At 21.5% G+C, this 21466-nt stretch overlaps 3 protein-coding genes across 4 annotated transcripts; 1 reads left to right on the top strand and 2 right to left on the bottom strand.

Moving 5' to 3' along the window:
* Positions 1-497: 497 nt before the first annotated feature.
* LOC127285299 (A disintegrin and metalloproteinase with thrombospondin motifs adt-2-like) lies at positions 498-5268 on the top strand. Of its 2 annotated transcripts, XM_051311249.1 has the most exons (5): positions 498-637; positions 919-1131; positions 1204-1922; positions 4130-4950; positions 5050-5268. In XM_051311249.1, the coding sequence occupies exons 1-5, from the start codon at positions 518-520 to the stop codon at positions 5202-5204; spliced, it is 2028 nt and encodes a 675-aa protein (XP_051167206.1). In that variant the 5' UTR covers positions 498-517; the 3' UTR covers positions 5205-5268. The 2 variants fall into 2 exon arrangements, with proteins under 2 accessions (XP_051167206.1, XP_051167205.1); XM_051311248.1 differs by having other exon boundaries at positions 4130-5268.
* Positions 5269-5436: 168 nt separating this feature from the next.
* Positions 5437-12113, bottom strand: LOC127285300 (dnaJ protein homolog 1). The gene is made up of 2 exons (XM_051311250.1): positions 11938-12113; positions 5437-7195 (listed from the first exon to the last, which is right to left on the bottom strand). Exon 2 carries the CDS (start codon positions 7185-7187, stop codon positions 6117-6119), a length of 1071 nt encoding a protein of 356 aa, XP_051167207.1. The 5' UTR covers positions 7188-7195; positions 11938-12113; the 3' UTR covers positions 5437-6116.
* A 1493-nt stretch (positions 12114-13606) lies between these two features.
* LOC127285294 (cysteine-rich protein 2-binding protein) lies at positions 13607-21456 on the bottom strand. The gene is made up of 5 exons (XM_051311242.1): positions 20820-21456; positions 20602-20747; positions 20244-20459; positions 16449-17321; positions 13607-14029 (listed from the first exon to the last, which is right to left on the bottom strand). The coding sequence occupies exons 1-5, from the start codon at positions 21215-21217 to the stop codon at positions 13674-13676; spliced, it is 1989 nt and encodes a 662-aa protein (XP_051167199.1). The 5' UTR covers positions 21218-21456; the 3' UTR covers positions 13607-13673.
* Positions 21457-21466: the final 10 nt, after the last annotated feature.

Genomic DNA, 21466 nt, shown 5'->3' with positions numbered 1-21466 from the left:
TATTAATTAATTAAAATAATTTTATTAATTTAATAAATTTCAATTATTAATTAAAGTTAATAATTAATTACAATTTTTTTATATCTTTTTTTTTAATTCATTACAATAGAATTAATTAAAAAATTATTATTTACATTTTTGTATAAATTAAAAATTTCCAAATTTATGAAACTCAATTAAAAAGTAATTAGAAAAAAAAATAGAAATAATTATTAATTTTAATTTGGGAGTTTAGAAAATATTTTTTTTAACAATTAGAAGATTTTTAAACGACAATGAATACTAACAATAGAATAATTATTCCAAAAATTGGAGGAACTTGAAAATTTTTTTTTTTTGATAATTCTTTTTAATCGTCGATTTTAAAAAGTCAATGACATAATAATAGAGGCACCAGCATAAAATTTGTATCCTTTCTTGTTTCTATGGTAATTAAAAAAATGCTTATTGTATAAAAAGACCTTTTCAATAATTTTTAAGCGCATTTTTAAATTACAGCTTCCATAATAATCAAACAATGAGTAAAAAAATTTTAATTATTTTTCTATTCATCGTGAATACAGTGAAAAGTTTTAGTGATCAAAATGACGTTGAAATTGTTTTTCTACCAATTCAAAATGTTAAACGTGAACTTGAGGTATGTAATTTTAATTTAATTTTATAATTAAAAAGGAATTATTTAATTAATTTTATTAATTTAATTTAATTTAATTTAATTTAATTTAATTAGAAAGATGTAAACCGGAAGTTCGTCCGAAACCGAAAGGTGTGGACTATGAATAAATAAAAAAAAATAATAAAAATAATTAATTTAATTTAATATTAATATTAATAATAATTTAATTTATCATAAGATAAAAATAATTTACAATTCTTTATGTAATTTAAATAAAAAAATTTTATTTTCCGAATTTACAGATCCCGTTGAGTTTCGAAGTTTTCGATCGAAAAATCGATTTATTACTAAAAAGAAATGATAAATTATTATCATCAAATTTTCAAGTATGGAGACAAACAAATAAAGATTTTCGTGAAGAAATTCAAGAATTAAATTCACCAGAATCGTGTCATTATTTAATTGAAGATGATAATAAATCGGCTGCAATTAATTTCTGCGAGGATCGTAAAATGGTAATAAAAAAAAAATCGCTTTTTATACCTCCAAAAAAAAATAATTCTCATGATGAATTTTGTCATTTTCAGACTGGAATTATTTTTCTCGACAACATGGCTTTGGAAATAATGCCAATAGAAAATAATGCATCATTTTATAAAAATAATAATATAAACAATAAACAATTGGAATATTTAAAAATTCCTCATATTATAAAAAAATTTTCACCACCATCTAATGTGACAATAATAAAATTAAATGAAATTAAAAGAGAAATTATTAATTCACAATTAACAATGGAATTGGCATTATTTTTCGATGAAATGGCTTATAAAATATTTAAACCATTTTTTAATGATGATGAAAAAAAATTACGCGATATGTTATTGGCATATGTAAATGGAATTCAAGCAATATATCATCATCCAAGTTTGGGTGTGAAAATAAATATTATTTTAATACGTCTCGAAATAATGAGACAACAACCAAGAGAATTACCACACTATAATGGTGAACGTGGTTCATTATTGGATTCATTTTGTCGTTATTCGAAAATTTACAATCACATCAATGATTCAAATCCAAATCATTGGGATATTGGATTATATATATCGGGACATGATTTTTTTGCAATTGAAAATGGAAGAAAAAATAATGTCACAATGGGATTGGCAACAGTTGGCGGTATTTGTCTCGAGGATTATTCTTGTGTTATCGCTGAATTTGGAGTTAGAAATACATTTGGAAAACCATATCCATCGGCGGGATTTACTTCAGTTTATATTGCAGCTCACGAAATTGGACACAAGTAAAAAAAAATGTTCTTTTTTCTTTTTTAAAATTCAGGCTTCGAAGTGTCCACTTTTTTCTTTTTTTATGCAAAAAAAAAAATTTATTTAATTCAAATAATCGGTTACTTGACTATTATCAAATAAATATTTATTTGTATCAAATAATTGTTGAGTCAATTAAATTATATTTGTTTCATACAGAAATTATTGTTTCAAATACAGTTTATTTAATTCAATTATTTGATTTCAAAAATTATTTGGTTCAAGTAAATATTTATTTGATAATAGTCAAGTAACCGATTATTATTTGAATCCAATAAATTTTTTTTTCAGTGTAAGAAAATTATAATAAATTAATTATAAATTAATACAAATTGTCAAGTAAAATTTCAATTAGTTTTGAAAAATTTCCATTGAATTTTTTTTCAAAAGTTGTAAAATAAATATTCCTTAAACATTTCAGCTAATTTCAAAAATATCCGCAAACATTTTTCACAAAAATCCAATTATTTAAAAAATTCTTAATCATAATTCATTGAAAATTCAATTACTGCAAAAAACTTTTGATTAAAATTCTTTAAAAATTCAATTATTTAAAAAAATTTCAATCACTTTCTTTAAAAATCTCATTACAGACCTCGGATCAAACAAATTTCGGACAATAATTAAGTTTTACAAATTTTTAAATTCTTTTTTTTTTAATTAATTAAATTGCACAAGATTTTAAATTTTAAATAAATTTTCTAAAAATAAAAAATCGCTATGGTTTTTTTTCTGTTTTTAATTTTTTACAACAATTAAATTTTAGAGTTTTTATATAAAACATTTTTAAATAATTGAATTTCAAAAGATTTTGTTTAAATTTCAAGCAATAATTAAATTTTACAAAATTGAAACTTCGGTAAAATATTTTTAAAAATATTTAAAAATATTTTTCATTAAATTAGATGGAAATTTTTTAGAAATAATTAAAATAATTTCACAATTTTCAATTAAAAGTCTTTGATTATTCAATTATTTTTAGACTGATGAATTAAAATTAAAAAATTATTATTTTCAAAAACTTCAAGTTCAGCTTTTGTTTTAAATAAATAAATTAATTAATTAAAAAATTATTTTTAAATATTTAAATTAAAAGTTATTGATGATTTAATTATTTAAAATAATTTCAATGAAATCTTTTGAAAAATTTAATTATTCTTAAAAATCCCAACTAAAATTTTTCCAAAATTTAATTATTTTCAAAAGTGTCAATTTATTTAACATCTTTGAGATATCAATTACTTTCAAAGAATTGTAAAATTAAACGTTCTTCAATTATTTTGAATTAAAATACTCCAAAAAATCTAATTATTTTCAAAAATTTTAATTAATGTTTTTCAAAAACGCAATTTCTTTTTATACGAATTTTTACTTTAGATAATTTTTAGCTACCGAATTTTTGTTTATCAGAAGTTTTATTTTATAGTAATTTAATTTACATGACTTTTTATTTAGTAGAATTTCAATTTGATCGAATTTTAATTTAACAAAATTCTCATTCTATCGATATATATATCTAATTCGAATTTTTAATTGACAGAAATTTCAATTCAATGAATTTTAATTTGGTGCGAATTTTTATTTATTTGAAGGAATTTTTAATTGATAGAATTTTGAAAACGCCGAATTTTCAATTTGTCCAAAATTACAAATGTCGTGAACAGAAAATTTGACAGAAAAATTTCGGCGCAATTTTGAAAATTGACCAATTAGAAATTATCAAGAAAATTGTAATTGATCAATTACGCCGAAATTTTTCTGTCGATGTTTTGTTCGGGTATTTACAATTTCGGACAAATTAAAATTCGGCGTCTTAAAAATTCTACAAATTAAAAATTAATACAAATAAAAATTCGGACAAATTAAAATTTGGTGAATTTGAAATTTTTGTCATTTAAAAATTCGAATTACAATAAAATTTGATTGAAAGAGAATTCTGTTAAATTAAAAATTTTTTTAACTAAAAAATCATGTAAAGAAAATGACTTGAATAAAAATTCATCCAAAAAAAAAAATTTGATAGCTAAAATTATTGTTAAGTAACAATTCGTATAAAAATAAAATCTTTCAAATTTCGAAAATTTGTTTAAAATATAATTATTTCTAAATACTTTTTAATAATTTTAATTAATGATTTTTTATGTAAAATTCATGCGCACCATAAATAATTCTTTTTTTACAGTTTAGGAATGCATCACGATTCAATTGGAAATTCATGTTCAAAAAATGGATACATTATGTCACCAAGTCGAGGAACAATTGAAGGTGAAACAAATTGGTCCGAGTGTAGTCGTGAAATTGGAAAAAATCTCTTTCGTAATAAATTATGCCTCTTGGACGAAAACAATAATAATAATAATAATAATTTAATTTTAAAGCCAATGAAAAAATGGACAGCAAAAAAACAATGTGAATTATTTTTACGCAATAATAATGCTGAAGTTGTGAATCTACAGAATTCATGTCAATCACTTGAATGTAAAATTTCCAATAAAATTGAATATTATCACGCTGGTCCAGCATTAGAGGGTACTAAATGTTCATTCAATGGTGATTATGAATGTCAAGGCGGTGAGTGTCTTGCAATTTCATCGCTTGATGATGATGATTGGAGTAATTGGCGTGAAGAATCATGTAAAAGTGGTTGTTTACAAAAATCCCATGGTTATCGTTTGAGAAGACGAATTTGTGAAAATCCATTAAACACTTGTCAGGGATATTCGTTTGATGTTCAACTTTGTAATGATGTGAGACTCTGTAAAAAGAAACGTAAATCAATTGATGAATTTGCAACAATAAAATGTGGGGAATTTAGTAAAAAATTGGAAATATTAAAAAGAGAGGGAATTCAGGCATTACATGAAATTGAAAGACCATGGATGGCTTGTGCTATTTTTTGCTTAAGAAAAGATATTAAAGCGTATTATACACCACGTATTGAATTAAATGACCTTGGCCTCGATCCATATTTTCCCGATGGTACCTGGTGTCATTACAATCAAGGTCAACATTATTTTTGTCGTCATCATCATTGTTTACCGGAAAATTTTCAATTTTTCGAAAAAAATTCAATTTCAAATAATGATTATTTGATTATTTCAGAAAATTATGATGGAAAAATAATTCCGGATGAGGTGATGAAATATTTTAGTCTTGATCTGAATGGCAAGCCTCTTTTCACAAAGGGAGCGATTAATTCTTCTGATGATGATGAACTTTCCGAATCTGCACAGAAAAAATCTGATATTTATTTTTAAAATTAAAATTTAATTTTTTTTTGTAAATGAATTTTTGAAAAATAAAACTTTTCTTTAAATGGAATACATCAATCTTTCTTTAAAATGAATTTTGCGATGTGTGTATATAAAAGAGAAACAGAGATAGAATAATGACGTCATCGACTTGGCTGACTATTTTTGGAATCGTCGCTTATAATCGGAGTTTTAAAAGAAGTATAAAGGAAGTAAATAAAATAAGGAAGTCAACTAATAACTTAAAAGTGTTCACTTTATTATTTTTTTAGTGTACAAATCAACTTTGTGAAAAGAAAGTACTTAAATTCGATAAGAAAATACACTTCCGTTATACAGATTTCTTGTAGAATTTATACAAAAAAAAAAAAAAAAAAAAAAGTGTTAAAGGACTAAAAAATACTGTTGCAATTCAAAAAGTTTACTAAATTCTCTCCCTAAAGTATAAAAAAATAACTTTACTGAAAAGATTAACTAATTAATGAATTCTCTTCCTATTTTTTTTTTCTTAGTACAAGAAACTACGTTTTCAAAAGAAAATTTCGTCCTTTACACTTTTTTTTTTTTTTTTAACAATCTTTTCTTCAAAGAAGTGAATTTTCTTGATCTTGGAAACAATTTAATTGCTTTTGCACCACTTTTCAAAACGTCTATAAAATTCATCCATTGAGTCACACTCACGAAAAAAAAAATATTCACATTCTTTTTTTAACTTATAATTTCTAGTTCACGCATTCATTCGTTCGCGACGATGAAAGAAAAAAAAAATCGACGGACTCGCGTTTCTAGAGCCAGAGAAAAAAAACAATTTTTTTTTTTTGAAGAGAAAATTTTTAGGCTCTAATTATATTTACGAGTCTTCAGTCTCGTTGAGCGAAACAAATAAACATTTTTTTTTTTATTCTTCAATTTTTATTTTCAATTTGGTAAAGTGTCGTAAAGTATATCCTTTGCACTTTGCGTTAATGTATCGGGAAATTTGATGTCAAACGATACCAATAGATCACCTTTTCGCGATGGTTCCTTAGGGAATGGTAATCCATGTCCTTGTAACCTTTTAACCATATTTGGTTTAACTATTTCACGTGTCAAATTAAGACTTATTTTCTCACCATTTAATGTTGGAATTTCAACAATTGTACCGCATAGTGCTTGTTTTAATGATAATTTTTGTATATAACGAATATCACTGCCCTCTCGCCTAAATAATGGATGTGACTTATCTCTAATAATGAATACAATATCCGCGGGCACTTTACCACGTCCCTGATCGCCTTCCTTTTGAAATGTAATTTTTGTCCCCGCCTTCCAGCCGGGTTTCACATTAATTGTCAATACTTTATCCTCCTTTTTTGTTGTTCCATCGGGTTGTATAACACGGCGGGAGATTTTCATTTTTTTTGTACAACCACGTAAAATATCATCGAGACCAACATATAAATCGTGTTCAATTGCCGGATCTTGTGAACGATCTTTGCCACAACTTCGTCCCTGATTTGGACCGGCAAAATTAAATGAATGCGAACGAAATGCACCACCCTGTCCACCGGGTCTCTGTGGTCCTATTCCTAAACCAAATGGATCGTCCATATCCATGTCCTCGTCATGAAAATTGGGAAATACACGATTACTTCCTTGTCCACCGAAACCAAAGAATGTTTGAAATGGTGAGGCTGAACCGAAAAATTGTGCAAATGTTGCTCTTGGATCACCGTGGAAAGTGTAAGTTGAACCACCACCACCTGGACAACCGCCCGATGTTGCACCACCTTTAAGACCCTCCTCACCAAATTGATCGTAGACCTCACGTTTTTTTGCATCCGACAATACCTCATATGCCTCGGCAATTTCTTTGAATTTCTCCTCAGCACCGGCGGATCGATTTTTATCTGGATGATATTTCAAGGCTAATTTTCGATATGCCTTTTTAATCTCATCGTCACTTGCCTCTTTATTGATGCACAAAATTTTGTAGTAATCTTTCCCCATTTTTTTTCCTGCAAAAAAAAAAAAATTAGAAATTAATACAAATAACGGAATTTACAAATTAAAAATCGTTATTTAAATATTAAAAAAACAATTTAATTTATTTTTAACAAATAAAATTTCTTTTTAAAAGTACAATTTTCAATATAAATTATTTTGCCTAATTTGTTGTTAATTAATAATTATTTCACTTTTTTTTCAATTTTTTTTTTTTTTATAAAGTTGATAAATTTGTACATCCAATTTTTATAAACATCATTTTTCTCTTTGAAAGATTTTCTACAATTCTGTTCGTTGAACTTTAAATTAATAACTAATTTATTTTTTCTTCAAAAAAATAATAAACAAATAAAATTTTTGTATAATTTTTTAAACAAAGCATATAATTATTTAACAAAACCACAAAATAAGAATTGTAGAAAATATTTTCAAAAAGAAAAGCATTTGTTTATAAATATTAAATGAAAATTAAAATTGTTTATTAACTATTAAGAAAAAAAATGTTTATTAATTATTATTTTAATTTAGCAATAAATTTTAACTAAAAATAATTTTTTTTTCCTGCAAAAAAAAAGAACCTTGTTATTTTTAACAAATAAAATTTCTTTTTAAAAGTACAATTTTCAATATAAATTATTTTGCCTAATTTGTTGTTAATTAATAATTATTTCACTTTTTTAAAAAAATTTTTTTTTACAAAGTTGATAAATTTGTACATTCAATTTTTACAAAAATCATTTTTCTCTTTGAAAGATTTTCTACAATTCTGTTCGTTGAACTTTAAATTAATAATTAATTTATTTTTTCTTCAAAAAAATAATAAACAAATAAAATTTTTGTATAATTTTTTAAACAAATCATATATATATTTAACAAAACCACAAAATAAGAATTGTAGAAAATATTTTCAAAGAGAAAAGCATTTGTTTATAAATTATGTTTATTAAATTTATTATTATTAATATTAATTAATTATTAATTATTATTAATTATTATTAATTAATTATTAATTAATTATTAATTAATTATTAATTAATTATTAATTATTATTAATTAATTATATTATATTAATTATTTATTATTAGTTATTTATTTTGTTTATTAAATTAAAATTAAAATTGTTTATTAATTATTATTTTAATTTAGCAATAAATTTTAACTAAAAATAATTTTTTTTTTTTGAAAATTGTACAAATGGATTTTTCCAATTTGAGTGAAATGAATTTTAAATATATTTTTAGTTCTGTTAAAAACTACTTTTTTGGTTTGAGGTTATTGAACTTAAGAGAAGGGACCAGTGAAATTTTAATCCATTGAAATTATTTTCTAAGATTATCAATTTTTTTCTGACAATATTGAATATTTAAAATGGCGCGCCATTTAAAATTATAATATAAAAAATTAAATAAAAATAATAATAATAATTATTATTACTGGTGATTATTTAAAAATTCAACTTCTTTCACAATTTTAATTATTTTTCATCGTCGATGATTTTTTTATACGCTTTTCTTAAAAATTTTGAATCGTATGGATTTTAAAAAATTTTAATTATTGCACAAAAATAAAATTTCCAAAATAAACAAAAATATTTTTTTTTCATTTTAATAATATATTATAATAATAATTTTAGATCCTAAATAATACCAGAAATAAAAAATTACAATTCTTAATAACATTAGTTTCGATAGAGTGAAATTTTACTGGTCCCTCTTGATATTAAAAATTTTTTTAAAAACAAACAAAATTTTAAGACTTGGTAGAAACGTAACGCCAAGGATAAATTTCAATGTCATTCTCTTTATAAGTATAATCGATTAAAGTAAATAATTAAAGACGAATATGCACTGTGTTAAATCTCGATCAATAGCGATACAATTTGCATATAATTTTGGATCTTGTTCAATAACATTATAAATGAAGACAAGAACAGGCTTCAAAGTTTAGTAGATTACTAAAAAAAAAAAAAAGAAAAAAAAAGAAAAAAAAAGAAAAAGTATGAAAAATATCTCCAAAATTAAAAATAAAATTTAAATAAAAAAACCTATTTTTTGGTTAAAAATTCTCTCTTCATTTTCAATATGTAAGATTTTTTTGCTATACAGAATTAATTTTAATTTTGAATTAAATCTTCAAAGAATTAAAATTGAAATTACTTTCAAAATTTGTATTTTTGAAGAATATTTATTGAAATTTTTGAAAATTATTGTATTTTTTGAATATTTTCATTCAAAATTATTAATGAGCATTTAATTTTGCAATTCTTTGAAAGTAATTGTAATCTCAATGATGTTAAATTGATATTTTTGAAAAGAATAAATTTTTTAATGAGCTCAACTTGAAATTTTTGAAAAATAATTAAATAATCAACGACCTTTAATTGAAAATATTCAATTAAATTTCACAATTTAAGAATTGTAGTTCAGATTTTTAAAAATAATTGAATTTTTTAAAGACATTGGATTGAAAATTCTTTAAATAATTGAATCTTTAAAGACAAAAAAAATTGAAAATTTTTAAAATAATTGAATTTTTAACGAATTTTAATCATAAGTTTTTAAAGCAATTGAATTTTCGAAACATTGTGATTAATTTTTTAAATATTTGAATTTTTGAAGAATATTTAGTTATTTTTGAAAATCATTGTATTTTTGGAGTATTTTAATTCAAAATTATTAAAGAGCATTTAATTTTGCAATTCTTTGAAAGTAATTAAAATCTCAAAGATGTTAAATTGATATTTTTGAAAATAATAAATTTTTTAATGAGCTCAACTTGAAATTTTTGAAAATAATAATTGAATTTTTTAATTTTATTTCTTCAGTTTGAAAAATAATTAAATAATCAACGACCTTTAATTGAAAATTTTCAATTTAATTTCACAATTTAAGAATTGTAGTTCAGATTTTTGAAAATAATGGAATTTTCTAAAGACATTGGATTAAAAATTCTTTAAATAATTGAATCTTTAAAGACAAATTAAATTTTTAAAATAATTGAATTTTTGAACCAATTTTAATCATAAGTTTTTAAAGCAATTAAATTTTCGAAAAATTGTGATTAATTTTTTAAATAATTGAATTTTTGAAGAATTTTTAGTTATTTTTGAAATTATCAATTAATAGAATTAAAAATCACAAAAATTCTGGCAATTTTTTTTTTACGTTTACAATTTAAAAAAGTAGCATTTAGTAGTTTCTGAGCAAAATTAGTATTAAAAAAATACTGTCCAAAAAAAAGAGAAAAAAAGTAAAAAATAAAAAAAAAGGAAAAAAAAACAAATTTGAAAACAGTAAAAGTTTCTAATTCCTCTAATAATAGAAATAAAATTTTTCTCAACTTTTTTGCTAAATCGATAAAGTTCCAATTTCCAAAACGAAAGTCCTACGTTTTGTGCGTGCGCACACCATTTATAATTTTCGCGAAGTTAACCTCGGTTCAAAGATCTCAAATTAACAAGGTCTTCTTGATACTGTTTTTTTTTTTTTCTTTTTCTTTTTTTTTCGCAACCATTTTTGGACAAAGACAAGTCTTGAATATTGTCGCTTCCTGCCACCTTCAAACACTATTTTATTTCAATTTAAAAAGGAAGGGCACTCAAGGCAAGGATTCTTGTTTTAAAAAAAAAAAAAAAGTGAATTTTGTTTCTTATTTCCGCTTTCAGCGACGTCAATTCCTTATTCATGACGTCAGATATATTCCCGAATTATTTTCAGAACATTTTTTTTTCTTACTTTCTTTATTTAGATTTTTTTTTATTAAAAACAAAAATTACTGATTCAGAAAAAGAAAGATAAGAAATTTAAAATAATTGTAATTCTACAATTTTTATCGACTAAATGAATATTAAAAATATGAATTCGAATTTTTTTCGAAATCTATAAAATAAAGTACAATTAATCAGTGCAATATTATCTATTATTATTAGTCATAAAGAGAAAATACTTTGTTTAAAAAATCTTATCTAATCTGCAATTAAATAATTTACAATTGATAGTTTTTTTTTTTTTTTTTTTTTTTTTTTTTTTTTTTTTTTTAGAAATAGTTTTTAATATAACAATTATTGAACAACCTTTTGTTATTGACCTTAATGCAATTTGACTTTTGATTAATAATCATGCAAAGATTCAATTTAAAAATAAAGTTGGTATGCACGACAAATATAGGCACTTGAACTAGATATTTTCGTTGACACATTCTAAACTAATATATGATACATATTGGAGAGAATTTTCAATAATAAATTTCGTAATAGAACAATAATTTTATTTTTTTTTTCCACTCCATTTTTGATTTGACATTTTATCTAAATTGAATATTAAAAAACAATGAAGTGATTTTTAACGAAAGTTTCTCATAAATTTCCCCCCTCTCTCTCTCTTTTTCACTCTTCTAAATATTTTCATTGCTTGGAAATATTCTCTCATCTCTCACACACATCATTTTCTACCAAGTCTTATATATTCTGCCTAACACACCCACATATAGTTTCTCCGCTATTTCGAGCAATGATGATACACTGACAGAGAAAAAGAATCTCATCAAAGTTTTTGAATAATTCAAAAATAAATCCATAGGAATTGATAATAGATTTTAATTGAAAGCTTGAGATTGTTGAAAGCGCGCTATTTTACATTTATGACGTGACAACCAACATCATCATTATTATCATCTGTTCGTGTACCATTTTTTGATTCTTGAAAATTAAAACTAACCTTAATTTTCCACCAGATTGTAATAATTAAACACTAACCTTTTTATTTCACAATCACAATTTATGTCCTTTTATATTTGTTTTGTAAATCATACAGGAAAATTTTCCACTCTTTTTTATCTGTTTTCTTTTTTTTTAATATAAAAACGTTTTGATGGTAATTTAAAGAAACAATATTCCTCACGTCTTCTCTTGTACTAAACTGTTAGTGTGGGCGCTGCTCACATATATACATAGAGGAGATTCTAGTTGCTTCCGGAACTTTCGAGAACACAATTGATGCTAACTTCACGTTTAATTGTTGTATTTCTGACGTCATTGACATATTCAAAACAGAATGTAATTTTAGGAATTTATTCAAAAATTTGACAGTTTATAAAAGGGTGTTTTGTTATTTTTGTGAAATTTAGTTTCTAAATTACTTGTATTGTGAAAAAATTGTCAAATTTATTACAGTGATTTGCAAAAGAAATGGGAAATACAAAAGTGATGAAAAACAAGAGTGAGGTTAGTTAGATATCGAAGTTCGATATTTTTCTTTTTATACTCAGTGATTTGAAAGTATCAGTTTCAAAGGAAAACAACGTAATACAAGATTGTATCGGGTGTCAGGAAAATAGAGATTTAAAAGGTAGAAATAATTCATTTCAATGACATACTCTCATTTCTTTGTTTATCAATATTTTGTGTTATCAAAATGTAATTGTTATGCTTCTCAGGACAATACGTACATAACCTATAAATTTCGCGTTTGTAATGACTTTTTTTAAAAATTTGTTGACTATTTTGTATTTAATTATTAATTTATTGAAATGGTTATTATAATTATTAATTATTTTAATATATTAAATAAATTTTTTCAATAAAATTTAAATTAATTAATTTAATTGAATTTTTACTTTTAAAAAATGTTTATAGTCATCGAATTTTTGTTTGGCAGAATTTTTAAAAATAATCGACAGAAAGATTTCGGCGCAATTTTTAAAATTGACCAATCACGATTTTCATGATAATTTCTAATTGGTTAATTTTTAAAATTGCGCCGAAATCTTTCTGTCGATCGTTTCTTCGGACATTTGTAATTTCGGACAAAGGGAAATTCGTACAAATATAAAAATTTGGAGAAATTAAAATTCGGTTAATTATGAATTTTTGTCATTTAAAAATTCGCAAAATTCTATTAAATTAAAATTCATGTTTTTAAATGCTAATTCAAAAAATAAAAAATCGTTTAAAAAATAATTATTTCTAATAAAAATTTTTAAAATAAAAAATAAAAAATTCGCAAAATTCTATTAAATTAAAATTCATGTTTTTAAATGCTAATTCAAAAAATAAAAAATCGTATAAAAAATAATTATTTCTAATAAAAATTTTTAAAATAAAAAATAAAAATTCTATTTAATTATTTTCACTGATTTTTATGGAATAATTATACGTTTTGATAAATTTCTTTGGAAAAAAATTGTACGAATTTTTAAGAATCAATTAAAAATTCGTAAATATTAAATTAAAATTATAGAATAAAAATTCTACTAAAAAAAAATTGAGTAGCTAAAAATTTGATTAAATAAAAATTCGTATAAATGGAAATTCTATTAAATTTTAAATCGAAAAATGAAAATTCGTCTAAAAAATAATAATTTCTAATGATTTAAAAGAAAATTCTAATTAATAATTTTAATGGAATTATTATGCACCCCAAAAATAACAGTTAAACAAAATTTATAATTTTTATTACATATTTCGTTGTACAAAATTTTTTTTTTCGAATATTAACGACACAATCGTAAAAATAGGGCATGTCTACATTCTCGAGAATCGGGCGGAATATATTTATCATAGAAATCCTGTACAAATTCTTCTACTTTGAATCCAAATTTTTGATATAAAATTAATGCGGGATTAGTGACGGAAACATGTAATGTCACATCTTTGCCCATACAAGTTTGAATTAAATGATAAAGCATAAATGTACCAATACCCGAATTACGCCATTCTGGTCGCGTTAAAAAAAAGGAAATATAAGTTTGATTATAAGCGACGTCTGGTACCATTATTGCAAAACCAATTATTAATTTTTTATATAAAGCTACACAGCTGAAATCTGGATACTGCAAACATTCCGTTACTGGAAACAAAGAAAAAAAATATTAATTCACACAAAGGAAACAAAATAGAAAATAAAAAAAAATACACCGACCTCGGATTGACTTTAAGGCGCGAAAAAAAATTGTATTACATTTACAAAAAAATTCGATTTTATTTATTTTAATTAAATTTAATAATTATATAAATATTTTACTTTAAATAACTAATGTTACTAGTTATTAAATTCATTATATTAATTCTTTAATAAGAATATTACCAAGAAAATTTATTTCTTTTTCAAAATCGAATTAAGACAAATATTCAAAATTTTAATTAAGTAGAATAAATTTCTAAAAAAATATTTTTAAAGTTCAATTTTTTAAAATTTTTTGAAGTCGTATTTAAATTTAAAATTAAAAATTTTGGCACACTTATTAGTTTTAATGATCAAATAAATTTCGGACAATTAAATTTTACAGATTTAAATTTTTCTTTTTATTAATAAAATTAAATTGCAAACGATTTTAAATTTGAAATAAATTTTCTGCAAAAAAAAATTATTGTAGTTTTTATTTTTTAATTTCTGACAACAAATCAATTTTAGAGTTTTTATATGAAACATTTTTAAATAATTGAATTTCAAAAGATTTTGTTAAATTTCCGATAATAATTAAATTTTACAGATTTGGAACTTTGGTAAAATATTTTAAAAATATTTAAAATTATTTTTCAATAAATTGGATGGAAATTTTTTAGAAATAATTAAATTTTAAAAGATTTGAAAATTGGAATTTTTTTGTAATTTTAATTGATGATTTTTTTTGTAATTTTAAACAATTATTGAATTTTTATAAAATTTTTAAATTGAAAAATAGTTTAACATAATTGAATTTGTGAGGAATTTCATTAAAATTATTGAAAATAATTTAATTTAATGTAATTTAATTTTTAATTTAGAGAAGATTTATTGATTAGTCAATTATTTTTAAACTGATGAATTAAAATTAAAAAATTCGATTATTATTTTCAAAAATTTCAAGTTCAGCTTTTGTGTTAAGTAAATAAATAAATAAATAAATTAATTAATTAATTATTAAAAAAATTATTTTCAAAAGTTTAAATTAAAAGTTTTGTAATGATTCAATTATTTAAAATAATTTCAATGAAATCTCTTGAAAAATTTAATTATTCTTAAAAATTCCAACTAAAATTTTTCTAAAATTTAATTATTTTCAAAAATATCAATTTATTTAATATCTTTGAGATTTTAATTACTTTCAAACAATTGCAAAATTAAATGCTCTTTAATTATTTTGAATTAAAATACTCCAAAAAAATCTAATCAATTTAAAACTTTTTAATTGATGTTCTTAAAAAAAAGAAATTTTCAAAAAGGGGCGCATTTATTTTCCATACAAATCATTAATTAGAATTTTTATTTTAAAGTGTTTTATTAGAGATAATAATTATTTTTTTGACGAATTTTCTGCAAATTTAAATTGCTGTAATTTTTTTTTTTTAATTTCTGCCACCAATTCAATTTTAGGTTTTTTTATATCAAACTTTTTTAAATAATTGAATTTTTAAAGCAATAATTAAATTTCAAAAGATTTTGTTAATTTTGTTAATTAAAAGATTTTTAATTAAAATTTTTGAAAATAATTCAATTTCAAGTGATTTTGAATTGAAATTTTATGTAATTTTATTTGATGATTTTTTTTTTAATTTTAAACGATTATTGAATTTTCATAAAATTTTTAAATTGAAAACTAGTTTAAGATAATTGAATTTGTGAGGAATTTCATTAAAAATTATTGAAAATAATTAATTTAGAAAAGAATTTTAGTTTAAAATTTGTTAAATTGAAATAAAAATTATCTAAAGAAGATCTGTATTGAATACAAAAAAAGAAACTACTTTCTTTAAAAATGTTGTAAAAGATGTAAATAAAAAATCGAAAAAGTCGCATCTTATCAAAATAAATCGAAAAATTTCGAAAAAAGTCATATAATCCGAGGAATTTTACAGAATTGAAACTTGTGTGAAATATTTTTCAATTAGATGTCATTTTTTTAGAAATAATTCAATTTTAAAAGGTTTTAAATTGAAATTTTTGAAAATAATTCAATTCCAAGTGATTTTGAATTGAAATTTTTTGTTTTAAACGATTATTGAATTTTCATAAAATTTTTAAATTGAAAACTAGTTTAAGATAATTGAATTTGTGAGGAATTTCCATTAAAATTATTGAAAATAATTAATTTAGAAAAGAATTTTAGTTAAAAATTTGTTAAATAATTGAAATAAAAAAATATCTGAAAATCTGTATTGTATACTAAAAAAAAGTACTTTGTTTAAAAAATGTTTTAAAAAATGTAAATAAAAAGTCGAAAAAGTCTTATAATCCGCGGCCTGAAATAGGAAACAAAATATATAAATAGAAAAATAAAACAACTTACAGTCAATTCCAGGCCAAAAGAACTGATTACAAAGACTATTCAATGCTGGTATGTGTTGTGGTCTAATGTAAGAATAATCAATCGGTGCTTTTGTTGGAATTGTCAAATTAGAATTATTTTTATTTAATTTAGCAAAGAGTTCATCTTGTAGCTTTAGCCAAAGGGGTTTTGTTGTCATATCACGTCGAATAAATGGTTTCAAAAGTCTATTTGTATAGGGACTATTAATCGCTGGCGATTCATTGAGCCCTTGTAATCGTTGTTCAAAAGCACCAACTTTCGAATGATGACTCACAAAACGATCTAAAATTCTACTACCCTTATTTTGAATACAAGAATGCGATGAATTTCCAAATTGATCTAAATCAAAAATTCGTAAACTATATTCTCTTTTTAATTTTCGAACTGATAATTTTCTATGTAGTCGTTTAATGGACGATGGCGCTGTACTTAAATTACTTTTCTTTAATTGTTGCAATAAATATGTTTCTTCACGTTCACTGATTCGTGATGTTGGCTCATTATTATATTTATTATTGTAATTTTTCTCCCATGGCCATGGACGTTGTTCTGAAGTTGTAAATAATGATGGATGAACTTGTGGTTGAATTGAATCAAAACTATCAGAACTTTCTTCGGAATATTGTTCATTTAGAGAATTATTTTTAATATCGTCACAAATTACAAAATCATCATTGTCATTGCTGTTTGTACTTTTTTCATCTTCATACATATAATCCATTGTTTCGGTTTTATTATTTTGATCAAATTGACAATGTTGATTTCGAAAATTTCTTATTAAATCAGCAAGCGATAATGTTTCGTGTTTATTGTCCATTTCAATTCCATCTTCTGTGTCAAGCATATCCATATCTAATTAAAAATTTAAAAATTCAGGAATTATAATAATTTTTAAGATAAAATTATACAATTTCAGTCTTCGAAGTGTAAAATTAAAAATTCTTCACAAATTTAAGTATCTTAAATTATTTTCCAATTAAAAATGTTATGAAATTTAACAATTGTTTACAATTAAAAAAAAAAAGTTACCAAAATTTCAATTTAAAACCTTTTAAAATTTTCCATCTAAATGATATAAAACTTTTTTGAATTTAATAATTTCAATTATAACTCTTTCGAAATTCAATTTTTTTTTTTTGAATGATTTTTATAATATTCTTCAAAAATTCAATTGTGTGAAAGCATTTTTTAATTGAAATTTTTTTTTAAAATTATTTTAAATTTAATTAAAATAAAAAAATCGACTGTAAATCGATTAAAACGACTTTTTTTACGCCTTAAAGTCGATCCGAGGCCTGTAGTTGAAATTTTTTAAAATAATTAATTTTTCAAGAGTTTTAATTGAAATTATTTTAAATAATTGAATCAAAAACTTTTAATTTAAACTTTTAAAAAAGATTTTTTTAAATTAATTTATGTATTTAGCACAAAAGCTGAAATTGAAATTTTTTAAAAATAATTGAATTTTTTATTTTTAATTGATCATTTTGAAAATAATTGAATAATCAAAGACCTTCAATTGAAAATTTTGAAAATAATTTAACATTTTAAGAATTACAGTTGAAACTGTTGTTTGCAAATTAATTTTACAATCTAAGAATTAAAGTAGAGTTTTTTTTAATGGATGGAAGAACATTGATTTGGACATTTTTTAAATAATATTGAATTTTTAAAGAATTTTAATAGAAAGTTTTTGAAGCAATTGAGTTTTCGAAGAATTTTGGTAAAGAATTTTTTAAATAATTGGATTTTCGAAGAAATTTTACAATTATTTTTGAAATTGTTTGGAATTTTTCAAGAATATTTATTACAACTTTTGAAGAAAATTTAATAGAAATTTTCAAAACTAATTGAATCTTAAAGTATTTAAATAATTTTGTTTTTAAAATAATTTAATTTTCAAAGAATTTTAATTGCAATTTTGAAAAGGAACTAAGTTTTTGAAGAATTTGAATTAAAATTATTGAAGAGCGTTTAATTGTAATTTGTTTTTGAGAAAATAATTGAAATTGCACGAATTTTAATTAGAAATATTTAAAATAATTTAATTTTTCAAGAGATTTAATTGAAATTATTTTAAATAATTGAATCAAAACCTTTTAATTTAAACTTTTAAAAAAGATTGTTTAATTAATTTATGTATTTAGCACAAAAGCTGAAATTTGAATAATCAAAGACCTTTAAATGAAAAATTTGAAAATATTTTAACATTTTAAGAATTTCAGTTGAAACTGTTGTTTTCAAATTAATTTTACAATCTAAGAATTAAAGTAGAGTTTTTTTTTATTGATGGAAGACATTGATTTGGAAATTTTTTAAATAATATTGAATTTTTAAAGAATTTTAATAGAAAGTTTTTGAAGCAATTGTGTTTTCGAAGAATTTTGGTAAAGAATTTTTTAAATAATTGTATTTTCGAAGAATTTTTACAGTTATTTTTGAAATTGTTTGGAATTTTTCAAGAATATTTATTACAACTTTTGAAGAAAATTTAATAGAAATTTTCAAAACTAATTGAATCTTAAAGTATTTAAATAATTTGGTTTTTAAAATAATTTAATTTTCAAAGAATTTTAATTGCAATTTTGAAAAGGAACTAAATTTTTGAAGAATTTGAATTAAAATTATTGAAGTGCGTTTAATTGTATTTTTTTTTATTTTTAAATTAATTTAATAGAAAATTTAATAGAAATTTTCAAAACTAATTGAATCTTAAAGTATTTAAATAATTTGGTTTTTAAAATAATTTAATTTTCAAAGAATTTTAATTGCAATTTTGAAAAGGAACTAAATTTTTGAAGAATTTGAATTAAAATTATTGAAGTGCGTTTAATTGTATTTTTTTTTTTTTATTTTTAAATTAATTTAATAGAAAATTTAATAGAAATTTTCAAAACTAATTGAATCTTAAAGTATTTAAATATTTTGTTTTTAAAATAATTTAATTTTCAAAGAATTTTAATTGCAATTTTGAAAAGGAACTAAATTTTTGAAGAATTTGAATTAAAATTATTGAAGTGCGTTTAATTGTATTTTTTTTTTTTATTTTTAAATTAATTTAATAGAAAATTTAATAGAAATTTTCAAAACTAATTGAATCTTAAAGTATTTAAATATTTTGTTTTTAAAATAATTTAATTTTCAAAGAATTTTAATTGCAATTTTGAAAAGGAACTAAATTTTTGAAGAATTTGAATTAAAATTATTGAAGTGCGTTTAATTGTATTTTTTTTTTTTTATTTTTAAATTAATTTAATAGAAAATTTAATAGAAATTTTCAAAACTAATTGAATCTTAAAGTATTTAAATATTTTGTTTTTAAAATAATTTAATTTTCAAAGAATTTTAATTGCAATTTTGAAAAGGAACTCAATTTTTGAAGAATTTGAATTAAAATTATTAAAGAGCGTTTAATTGTAAATCTTTTTTTTTGAAAATAATTGAAATTGCACGAATTTTAATTAGAAATATTTAAAATAATTTAATTTTTAAAGGATTTTAATGAATGTTTTTCAAAAGAATTGAATTAGGAGAATTTTTTCGAATAAATGTGAAGAGTTTTATCTTAATTATTAATTAATTAAATTTAAAAATTACAGGATTCTGGCACTTTTTAAAAATTTTATTTAGAAAGAGTAGCAATTAAAAGTTCTTTAAAAGTTAGTTCTTTTAAAATTAGTATTAAAAATTAGCCCTATCAAAAAAAAAGTATCAAAAAAGGAAAAAAAATGTGGTACTTCGAAGCTTAAATTTGAAATGAAAAAATCTTGTTACCATGTAAATCGTCTTCAGTGAGTAGAAAATCAGAAAGAATTTCATTAAAATGTGTCGGTGATGAATTTCTTTGATTCTTTAAAGTATCCACTGTGTAATTATTATCGTCACCAAGAGATGTACTCGATTCTGATGGCGTAGGACTTTCGCATTCTTTTTTTACAATATGCACATGTTCCACAGTTTTATTTTGTTCCATTTTATTCGCTAAAATCGCTGAAATTTCAATATATTACAATTTATAATATTATTTTATATTATTAAAATTATTATTTATTTATTACATTTATTTATTATTTATTTTTATTTCATGATAAATTCTATTAAATATTTCTATAAAAAAAAAAATTTATTTTACCATGCATAATAATTTCCGGTGGTTCATTAGAAATTAATTTCCACCATCCAGTTTCACCAAGTTCAGATGAACCTGATTTAAAATAAGTTCCCGTATTGTGAGACAATGTACCGGAAATTGTACCAATCCATTGTTTTGGCTGTTTTCTAAAATATATAAAAGAGTAATAATTTTTGTTTTCATAGAAAATTGCAAATTTAAAAAAAAAAACAAATTACTTTTGTTTTGTAAATAAATAATCCCAATGACGATCTACAAATGTACTAATGTCAGATTTCCAATGAAAATATCCTCTCTTACTGATACCACTTGATTTTTCTCTTAAATTATATAAGACGAGTACAATTATCTGTGACCAGGACATTTTTTCACGTATTAATGTTTCATTACCTAAACTATCACAATCGGAGCATGTTAATTTAAAAAAAATATCACCAACAAATGAATTGGAAAAACTTTTTCTCTTTAAACAATGAAGATGTATTTTTTTTGAACAATTTCCAGTGCATTGTAGAGCTGGTTTTTCATATGGATCACATAATTTACCACATCTTTTACATTTGTCTTTTGGTAATGATTTATATGATTTAGAACCACGTTTATTTGTCTTTAACATTTTTCTGTATTTATTTAGAAGTTTTTTTAATGTTTAGCAATTTATGATTTTATAGGTTAGGAATAAAACCGGTAAATAAAACATGACAGCTAAAGAAAGAAATAACACCATTTTCTTCTATTTTACACTAAATATTTATTATTAACGATTCAAATAATTTAATAAGTTTTATTATTTATTTATAAAACGTATTTTTTTATTTATTTTTTAACGTTTGCGATCTGTCACTGACTGTCATTACTCATTACT

This window comes from Leptopilina boulardi, unplaced genomic scaffold, assembly GCF_019393585.1.
Source record: "Leptopilina boulardi isolate dan_hultmark-lab unplaced genomic scaffold, ZJU_Lbou_2.1 LbouV2_330, whole genome shotgun sequence".
Taxonomy (NCBI): domain Eukaryota; kingdom Metazoa; phylum Arthropoda; class Insecta; order Hymenoptera; family Figitidae; genus Leptopilina; species Leptopilina boulardi.
This window is presented reverse-complemented; position numbering and strand designations above follow the sequence as displayed.

Excerpts from the sequence above, each read along its gene's own strand:
- LOC127285299 (XM_051311248.1), top strand. The coding sequence starts at position 518 with ATGAGTAAAAAAATTTTAATTATTTTTCTATTCATCGTGAATACAGTG. Across the intron at positions 1,132-1,203 it reads TCTGCGAGGATCGTAAAATG|ACTGGAATTATTTTTCTCGA; the intron begins GTAATAAAAAAA and ends TGTCATTTTCAG. Across the intron at positions 1,923-4,129 it reads GCTCACGAAATTGGACACAA|TTTAGGAATGCATCACGATT; the intron begins GTAAAAAAAAAT and ends CTTTTTTTACAG.
- LOC127285300 (XM_051311250.1), bottom strand. The coding sequence starts at position 7,187 with ATGGGGAAAGATTACTACAAAATTTTGTGCATCAATAAAGAGGCAAGT.
- LOC127285294 (XM_051311242.1), bottom strand. The coding sequence starts at position 21,217 with ATGTTAAAGACAAATAAACGTGGTTCTAAATCATATAAATCATTACCA. Across the intron at positions 17,322-20,243 it reads CACTGAAGACGATTTACATG|ATATGGATATGCTTGACACA; the intron begins GTAACAAGATTT and ends ATTTTTAATTAG. Across the intron at positions 14,030-16,448 it reads CTTTTGGCCTGGAATTGACT|TAACGGAATGTTTGCAGTAT; the intron begins GTAAGTTGTTTT and ends CTTTGTTTCCAG.